At 43.3% G+C, this 10,121-nt stretch overlaps 1 protein-coding gene across 4 annotated transcripts in view; it reads left to right on the forward strand.

Annotated features, from left to right (window-relative positions):
• The window catches only part of pomt2 (protein-O-mannosyltransferase 2), a 230,678-nt gene that overhangs the window by 175,106 nt on the left and 45,451 nt on the right, over window positions 1-10,121 (forward strand). For all 4 annotated transcript variants that reach the window (XM_043701478.1, XM_043701476.1, XM_043701477.1 and 1 more), the window contains exon 17: window positions 5,536-5,595. In XM_043701478.1, the coding sequence (XP_043557413.1) occupies window positions 5,536-5,595 (60 nt within the window). The remainder of the gene's footprint in view (window positions 1-5,535; window positions 5,596-10,121) is intronic.

The raw sequence follows: 10,121 nt of genomic DNA on the forward strand, positions 1-10,121 counted from the left end.
GATTAGGGAGGGTGGTAAAAAAGAAGGGGGGGTGGCGTTGCTAATTAGAAATGGTATAACAGCTGCAGGAAGGCAGTTCGAGGGGGATCTGCCTTTGGAGGTAATCTGGGCTGATGTCAGAAATAGGAAAGGAGCAGTCATCTTGTTGGGTGTTTACTATAGGCCCCCCAATAGCAGCAGAGATGTGGAGAAACAGATTGGGAAACAGATTTTGGAAAGGTGCAGAAGCCACAGGGTAGTAGTCATGGGCGATTTCAACTTCCCAAATATTGATTGGAAGCTCTTTAGATCAAGTAGATTGGATGGGGCGGTGTTTGTGCAGTGTGTACAGGAAGCTTTTCTAACTCAGTATGTAGAATCCCCGACCAGAGGGGAGGCCATATTGGATTTGGTACTTGGTAATGAACCGGGACAAGTGAACATTTTGGTGATGGTGACCACAATTCTGTGACTTTCACCTTGGTTATGGAGAGAGATCGCTGCGTGCAACAGAGTAGGTTTTACAATTGGGGGAAGGGTAAATACGATGCTGTAAGACAGGATCTGAGGAGCATAAGTTGGGACCATAGGCTGTCAGGGAAGGATGACGTGGAAATGTGGAACTTTTTTAAGGAACAGATACGACATGTCCTTGATATATATGTACCTGTCAGGCAGGAAAGAGATGGTCGTGTGAGGGAACCTTGGTTGACGAGGGAGGTTGAATGTCTTGTAAAGAGGAAGAAGGGGGCTTACATAAGGTTGAGGAAACAAGGTTCAGACAGAGCATTAGAGGGATATAGGATTGCCAGAAGGGAGCTGAAGAAAGGGATTAGGAGAGCTAGGAGAGGTCATGAAAAATCTTTGGCGGATAGGATCAAGGATAACCCCAAGGCATTTTATGCGTATGTGAGATACATGAGAATGATGAGAACAAGGGTAGGTCCGATCAAGAGCAGTAATGGGAGACTGTGTATTGAGTCGGAAGAGATAAGTGAGGTCTTGAATGAGTACTTTTCTTCAGTATTTACAAATGAGAGGGACCGTATTGTTGAAGAGGAGAGTGTGAAATGGACTGGTAAGCTAGAAGAGATACTTGTTAGGAACGAAGATGTGTTGGACATTTTGAATAACTTGAGGATAGACAAGTCCCCCGGGCCTGACTGGATACAGCCTAGGATTATGTGGGAAGCAAGAGAGGAAATTGCAGAGCAATGATCTTTTCGTCTTCACTGTCAACAGGGGTGGTACCAGGGGACTGGAGAGTGGCAAATGTTGTGCCCCTGTTCAAAAAAGGGAATAGGGATAACCCCGGAAATTACAGGCCAGTTAGTCTTACTTCGGTGGTAGGCAAAGTAATGGAAAGGGTACTGAGGATTTATGAGTATCTGGAAAGACACTGCTCGATTAGGGACAGCCAGCACGGATTTGTGAAGGGGAGGTCTTGCCTTACAAGTCTTATTGAATTCATCGAGGAGGTGACCAAGCATGTGGAAGAGGGTAGAGCAGTGGATGTAGTGTACATGGAATTTAGTAAGGCATTTGATAAGGTTCCCCATGGAAGGCTTATGCGGAAAGTCAGGAGGCATGGGAGAGAGGGAAATTTGGCCAATCTGTCAGAAAAAGCTCCCAAGAAGCAGCTCCAAAGGAATTTTGAAGTCTGGCAGCACTGAGGGACTTGCATCTCAGCAAGTGCCTTCAGCTTTGAGCCAAGGGGGAAGTGGGTGGAAGTGTGGACAAGCCCCTGATCTCTCCTCGTGATGCTCTCTTGGGTGCAAAGCTCACCACCTCTTCTTGAAAGTGGTCCCTTTGAAGACAGGTGCAGGCAGCAGCCGCTTGAGTTCCTCCTCTTCACCCCCCCCTCCATTAGCCCTCCCCACCATCACCAACGACATCTGCCAACACGGATGAGGTTGGAGACGATGTGGTTTTGCCAAGAGGCTCCTTCACCTCATCCCAACAACAGTCTACTCACTCTCACTGGATGTCATTTCTCTGCTTTGCAGAGAAGATTTACCAGGATGTTGCCTGGAATGGAGTGGAAGTCGTACGAGGATAGGTTGAGAGTTCTCGGCCTTTTCTCGTTGGAACGGCGAAGGATGAGGGGTGACTTGATAGAGCTTTATAAGATGATCAGAGGAATAGGTAGAGTAGACAGTCAGAAACTTTTTCCCCGGGTACAACAGAGTGTTACAAGGGGACATAAATTTAAGGTGAAGGGTGGAAGGTATAGGGGAGATGTCAGGGGTAGGTTCTTTACCCAGAGAGTGGTGGGGGCATGGAATGCGCTGCCTGTGGGAGTGGCAGAGTCAGAATCATTGGCGAACTTTAAGTGGCAATTGGATAGGTACATGGATGGGTGCTTAAGCTCGGACAAATGTTCGGCACAACATCGTGGGCCGAAGGGCCTGTTCTGTGCTGTATTGTTCTATGTTCTATGTTCTATGTTTTTACTGATGATCGAGAGTAGACTGATGGGGTAGTAATCAGCCGAATCGAATTTGTCCTGTTTATTTGTATCTAGGACATATCTGAGCAATTTTCCACATTGTCAGGTAGATGCCAGTGTTATCACTGTACTGGAACAGCTTGGCTAGGGAAGCAGCAAGTTCAGGAGCACAAGTCTTCAGTACTATTGACAGAATGTCAGGGCCCAAATCCTTTGCAGTCTCCAGTGCCTCCAACTGCTTCTTTATATAACGTGAAGTAAATTGAATTGGCTGATGACAGGTATCTGTAATGCTGGGAACCACTGGAGGAGGCCAAGATGGATCATCCATTCAATAGTTCTGGCTAAAGATTGCTATGAGTGCTTCAGCCTTATCTTTTGCATTGACATGCTGGGCTGTTTCATTATGAGGGGCTTATGCCCGATATGCCTATTTTTGTGCTCTTTGAATGCTGCCTGACCTGCTGTGCTTTCCCAGCACCACACACTCAACTCTGATCTCCAGCATCTGCAGCCTTCACTTTCTCCTGGGCTCTTTCATAATTGGGGATGGGGGTAATAGTGGAGCCGCCTCCTCTGATGAGTTGTTTAATTGTCCACTGCCATTCATGACTGGATGTGGAAGGACTGCCAAACTTAGATCTGATTTGTTGGTTGTGGAATTGTTCAGCTATGTCCTTAGAAAGGAGTCAAGTGTTGGTGCAGTCTTGGTGGGCCAAATTAATTGTTCCTGTGCTGTACTATTCTTGGTCTATTTTCACTTGCTGTTTGTGCTCTTTAACATATAAGGAATTCTGTTTGGTCGCTTCACCAGGTTGACAACTCAGTTTTAGGTATGCCTGGTGTTGTTCCTGACGTACTGTCCTGCACACTCCATTGACTCAGGGTTGGCGCCCTGTCTTGACGGTAATGGTTGAGTGGGTGTAATGCCAGGCCGTGAGGTTATAGATTGTGCTGGAGTACAATTCTGCTGCTGTTAATAGCCTACAGTGCCTTATGAATACTAGATCTGTTTGATCATCTGTGTCCCATTTTGCAAAGTGATCGTGCCACACAACATGATGGAAGGTATTTTCAGTGGGAAACTGGGATTTCATCTGCGCAAGAACTGTATAGTGGTCACACTTATGGATACTAGAGTGTGCTGCTGGAAAAGAGTTTATGTCCGAAACGTCGATTCTCCTACTCCTCGGATGCTGCCTGACCGGCTATGCGTTTCCAACACCACACTCAACTCTGATCTCCAGCATTTGCACTCTTCACTTTTTCCACATTTACTGACACTAGCATGGACATATGCATCTGCAGCCAGCAGATTGGTAAGGATGAGGTCAAGGATGGCTTTTCCCTCTTTTTCGTTCCCTCACCACCTACTGCAGATCCATTCTAGCAGCTTTGAGCTGGTCAGGTCATAAAGGTCAATCAGTAGCACTGCTGCTGAACAACTCTTGGTGGTGGACATTAAAATCCTCCCCCCACCCAGAGCATATTTTCCTCTCTTGCCACTCCCAGTGCTTCCTCTTGAGTGTTGCTCAACATTGAAGAGAGTACTGATTCATCACCCAAGGGAGTCATGGTACATGGTCATGAGCAGGACGTTTCCTTGCCCATTTTTAACCTGAGACTTTATGATGTCTGGAGTCAATCTTGAAGACTCCCACAGCAACGCTCTCCCAATTGTACACCACTATGCTGCCACCTCTGCTGGGTGTGACCTGTTGGTGGGGCTGGAAATATTCAGGGATGGTAGTGCCTGGGAAATTGTAAGGAATGATTCTGAAAGTGTGATTATGTCAATCTTTTACTTGACAAATCAATGAGACATCTCTCCCAATTTTGGCACTAGCCTTCAGATTTCATTAAGGAGGACTTTGCAGGGTCAACAGGAGTACTTTTGTCTTTGTTGTTTCCAGTAGCTAGATCGGCGCCAGGTGACCCATCGATTTTATTTCTTTGTTTAGACTTTATAGTAATTGATACAACTCAGTCGCTTGCTCCGACTATTTCAAAGAGCAGATGAAAGTCCATCTCAACCACATTGCTGTGGGATGGAATCACATGTCGGCCAGATTGGCTAGGAATTTCAGATTTTTTCCCCTGAAAGTCATTAGTGAAACAGATATGTTTTTCTGACAATTGAAGTTTTTGTGGTTATTAGTAGATTTTTAGTTCCTGGTACTTGATTTCAAATTTTACCAGCTGTTGTGGCAGGGTTTGAACTTGGGTCCCCATTCACTGAGTTTCTGTATTAGCAGTCTATTAATTTCCTGATTAAGATTAGGGATTGATTTAAGAAAGGGGAAAATATGGGATGTAAAAACTCATGTATCGCTTATGGGATGTAAAAACTCTCTAAAGGTTTCTATAGGAATGTGAAGAATAAAATATTGGTGCAGACAAATGAAGGTCCCTTCCAACTGTAACAATATCTAACAAAAGACACTCCCTATCCATCACCTTAAATATTCTTTTCTTTCATCAGTGACATGAAGTGACAGCAGTGTGTGTAATCTACAAGTTTCAAAGCAGCAACTCCCTAATCTTCCAAATCACAATCTCTACCACCTAGAACACCTCTGACAGCAGATCCCTGGGAAAAGCATTACATGAATTTCCTCTTCAGGTTACACCATCCTGATATGCAGTGGAATGAGGGGTGGTAATATAATTACAACTCCCTCCATAACAGCTCTGTGGGTTGATCAACACAACATAAACATCAACAACTTCTGGAAGGCAGCTTACTACCACTTTTTGAAGGACAATTAATTTGGGAGAGATGGGAAATAAATGCTGGCCTAGCCAGCAATGCACATGTTCTCTCAATCAGCAAATCACCTTCAGGCTTCCGTGTATCAAAATAGACAGTAGAACTGGCTGATGGCTAACTAAACTCTCCAGGAAGCTTATTATCATCTCTTTTCTGTAAAAGTAAATAAGATTCAGTTTACCTTTTTATGGCCTTGTTTATATGCATAGCATCTTTTAATGACCCCTCATTTGACAGTTTGAACTACTATTACAATTCATTTCAATATACTTTTAATTTTCTAAATTGAAAAACTGATGCAATGTGACTGTTCTAACAAAGTCTTTTGCTTTCATAGGGCCTTCGTTTCTCGGGGACAAATGAGACTGAATATAGAGTTTATTTATTGGGAAACCCTGTAAGTACTCAACCAGCAGCCGAGAAAGTAAAGTATTGCCTAATCATGAGAGAAAACACTGCAGAAAGATGACTGTTGCAGATTGAACCAATTAACATAGAAATGCTGTGTTAGACCAACTAATCTTTTAATGGCCTCTCCCAGTCAGATGAACACTGTCAAAAAGCTGTTCAGGGTGTTGCTGCTTTCCAGTGTCAATTTGTAAAAGTAATAGATGGATAGAAGCCATGTGCTTGATATTTGGAAGTGATATCAAATCAACATTCTCCATATCCATGCAGATGTTTTCACTTCAAGTATTAATCAAATTTCCTTTTAAAAATTACTGTTAAATCTGATGTTGAATACTTTTGTAAGAGTGCATTCTAGATCACTACTTTCTGTATTGTTTCATGCCATTTGATTATTTTTCAAGTTGCCTTATATTTGCAAATCTTCAGTTGCTGATCATTCTGCAACAGAAACAGCTTCTCCTTACTGAAGTTATCAAAACCCTTCATGATACCATGGATAAACTGCCAGGACCAGATATAATGTGCCCCAGGCTTTTAAAATCAAAAGCTAGAGAGGAAATAATAGAACATCTGGCCATCACTTTACCATATGCAATATAGTGCTGGAAGATTTGAAGGACTGCTAATGTTGTATCCTCCTTTTAAAAAGGACGGGGGATCGATTGACTGAATAATTACAGGCCAATCAGTCTAACTCCAGTAATGGACAAATTATTGGTTAGATCCCACATTGAAGTACCGTGAGCAGGTCTGGGCACCACACCTTAAGAAAGGTTTATTGGCCTTGGAGGGAGTACAATGTAGGTTTACAAGAATGACACCTGGACTTCAGGGGTTAAGTTATGAGCAGAGGTTCTGCAAATTAAGCCCACTTTTTTTTGAGAATTTAGGAGGGCATGGGAAGAACTGAGTAAAGTCTTGTAGCTATTAACAGGAAAAGACAGGATGGCCAAAGATATTTTTTTTTCCACTGTTTGGGAATTCCAGAACTGGGGGTACAGTTCTAAACATTAGGACCAGACTGTTCAGGAGAGATATTTGGAGGCACTTTAACACTAAAGGCGGCAGAGGTTTGGAACTCTCTTCCACAAATGGCAGTTGATGCTAGATTAGCTGTTAATTTTAAATTTAAGACAGATCAATGTTTAAGCAAAGCTTTAAAGGAATGGACCAAAGGCAGGTATTTGAAGGTAAGTCACAGATCGACAATTATTTCATTAAATGGTGGAATAAGCTTAAGGGGCTGAATGGAGCAGGAGAATCAACATTTCAGGCATAAGCCTTCATTCAGGATGCTGCCTGACCTGCTGTGCTTTTCCAGCACCACATTCTCAACTCTAATCTTCTGCAGCTGCAGTCCTCACTTTTGCCTTAAGGGGCTGAATGGTCTACTCCTGTTCCTGTATACTTCTGAGACAGAATAAACTACCAATTTCAAAGGCACATTGTAATCAAACATAGCTGACATGGATTTCTGACAGGAAGAGCATGTCTGATGAACTTGCTTGAAGTTTTTGAAAAAGTGACCTGGAGGATAGAATAAATAAAAAGGCACAGGAACAGGCCCTTTGGCCCACCAAGACTATGCAAAAGCATACAGCACCAGGTTATTGTCCAATAGGCTTATTTAAAATCACAAGTTTTGGAGCATCAGGTGAAGTGAAGGGAAGCACACAGGCACAGAATGATTCAGTTAATTGAGGCAGAGAGATGATTATAAAAAATTAAAAATAAGATATTGCTTGCCTGGATGAGTGTGACTGCATACAGCACCAGGTTATTGTCCAATAGGCTTATTTAAAATCACAAGTTTTTGGAGCATCAGGTGAAGTGAAGGGAAGCACACAGGCACAGAATGTATAGGCAAAGAAATCAAAGATAGTACAGATCGTGAGTGGAGTGTCAACAGGCTGAATAATAAGTCTCTGCAGATGATAAAGAATGTCAGACGGTGTGAGTAAAGCTGAGTAGCAAATGAAAGAAAGACATATGATTCAGTTAATTGAGGCAGAGAGATGATTATAAAAAATTAAAAATAAGATATTGCTTGCCTGGATGAGTGTGACTCCAATAAAAGCTCAACACCATCTAGGATAAAGCAGTCTGCTTGATTGGCACCACATCCACAAATATTCTCTCCACCACCAATACTCAGTAGCTCATCTACGTGATGGATTGCAAAAATTCATCAAGGCCCCTTTGACGTCACCTTCCAAACGGCGTGCTGTTACAAGGAAGGACAAGGGCAGTAGTTACATCGGAACATAATCAGCCCTTGTCTCCACATGAAAATCCTGCAACTGCCTCCCTAACAGCACTGTGCACGACTGCAGTGATCAAGAAGACAGCTCACCACCACCTTCCCAAGGGCAGTCAGATGGGCAACAGATGGTGGCCCAACCAGGAACATCTTCTACATGCAAATCCAGACCCAATGTAGTTCACTCTTCACTTCACTTTGAACAATTATGGATGACAATAAATTTGACCTGGCTGGTGATGTCCATTTCCTGTGAATGTGAAAAGAAATATCAGGTACCAACCCCAACTTTTTGTTTTCAAAGAGAAACAACTGCAGCCTATCTGGTCTCCCTCTATAGCTGAATCGCACCAGCTCAGGCAGCTTCCAGGTGATTGCATCCTCTGTATTGCGATCATGTCCTTCCTATAGTGCGATGAGTAGGACTGTACACTGTATTCCAGCTGTGGACTACTTAACATATAAATAACTAATGACCAAGGGGCCTTAAAAGATCATGTCAACTTGCTTTTCTGTTTTTTTTCCCCCAGGGATTATCAATATCATTTTTAAATTGGTTGTAGTCCGAGATACTGTCTCCCATGTTCAGGATCCTTTATCTATTGCATCCTTCACGAATTGAGAGGACTCTAAAGTGTCCAACCACCTTGTCCCATTGAATCATAGAATGTGTGGGGATGTGATGATATGCCTATTACCTGCTCCATGAACTGTATTCATGATCACTTAACTTGTAAAATTCAAGATCAAATAGACTAAAAGTCATGTTTTATTTAAACAGATTTAAAAGTTTATTTAAAGTTACTCCTGTAAGTTCTTTACTAATAAAGAAAATTTATTACAGGAAATTACAGATATCAAAATTAGAATAAGTATCAAATAAAATGAAAGGTGTACTCGAAGAAAGCAACTCCCAGTATGAATTTGAGGTGAACGGTTGTGGCCTGTTGCTCAAATTCCTTGTTGAAGCGATGAAGTTAACGTCTGAAATCCGGTCCAGGAGCTGCAATGACTTCTCTATTTGAATGGTTATTGTTATTTTCATAGGTAGATCTGCAGAACAGCAGACTTTGGGAGAGTGAAAATGGGATCATTTCTGACTTTTGGTTCTGCTGACACAGCTGCCTAGTTACTTCACAATAGATCCTCAACTTTCTCAAGATCTCTTTGTCCTTCTGTCTCTGCCTCTGCCTGAGAGCAGAGAGCGCGATGATGGATATGATACGCCCCCACTGGGTGTGTTTTCAGAAGGGGCAACACATAAAATAACGCGGGCACTGAAATTAGCAGTATGCTCACCATATGTGAATAAATGAAAAACAGTCAATCATTTGACACATATATTACCTTCCCCATGTTATAATATGGTAAAAGTGGCAACCTTTTGCTTTTAAATTAGCAGGGAAAATATTGGAATACTGTCTTTGGAGATGGCTCTTTGCCCATTTTTACACCCGCCCTAATGTTGGTAGTTTTTTCTTTTTCTACCAGTATCTTAAAACCCGCCCCTCCATCCACACCCTGTTGCCCAATGCCCCTGTCTGGGATTCCATTGTACATACCTTGTTAACCTGCCTGCAGTCCCAGCAGTCCCCACGATGGAGCTCTTGACTGGCCAGGAATGTTGGAACTGCTGGACTTTAGATTAACCAGCTGCTCTGCACAAATTAAGCTGCCTACAACTCTGGTTGCAGGGCAGTCTTGATCTGTTGGCTCACCATCAATTCTATTTCAGTGAGCCATTCACCATCACCACCTGTATAGTCCTGCCTGCAATCTCACTGTATTTGTCTGTCTCGCTCGCTCGCTCGCTCTCTCTCTCGCTCTCTCTCTCTCGCTCTCTCTCTCTCGCTCTCTCTCTCTCGCTCGCTCTCTCGCTCGCTCTCTCTCGCGCTCTCTCGCTCTCTCGCTCTCGCTCTCGCTCTCGCGCTCTCGCTCTCGCTCTCTCTCTCTCGCTCTCTCTCTCTCGCTCTCTCTAGTTCTAGCTCTCTCGCCCTCTAGTTCTAGCGCGTGCTTTCTCTCACTCTTTCTTTCTCTCTCAAGTCATAGAGATGTACAGCATGGAAACAGACCCTTCGGTCCAACCTGTCCATGCCGACCAGATATCCCAACCCAATCTAGTCCCACCTATCAGCAACCGGCCCATATCCCTCCAAACCCTTCCTATTCATATACCCATCCAAATGCCTCTTAAATGTTACAATTGTACCAGCCTCCACCACATCCTCTGGCAGCTCATTCCATACACGTTC

The sequence above is a fragment of the Chiloscyllium plagiosum genome, chromosome 12 (assembly GCF_004010195.1).
Source record: "Chiloscyllium plagiosum isolate BGI_BamShark_2017 chromosome 12, ASM401019v2, whole genome shotgun sequence".
NCBI lineage: Eukaryota > Metazoa > Chordata > Chondrichthyes > Orectolobiformes > Hemiscylliidae > Chiloscyllium > Chiloscyllium plagiosum.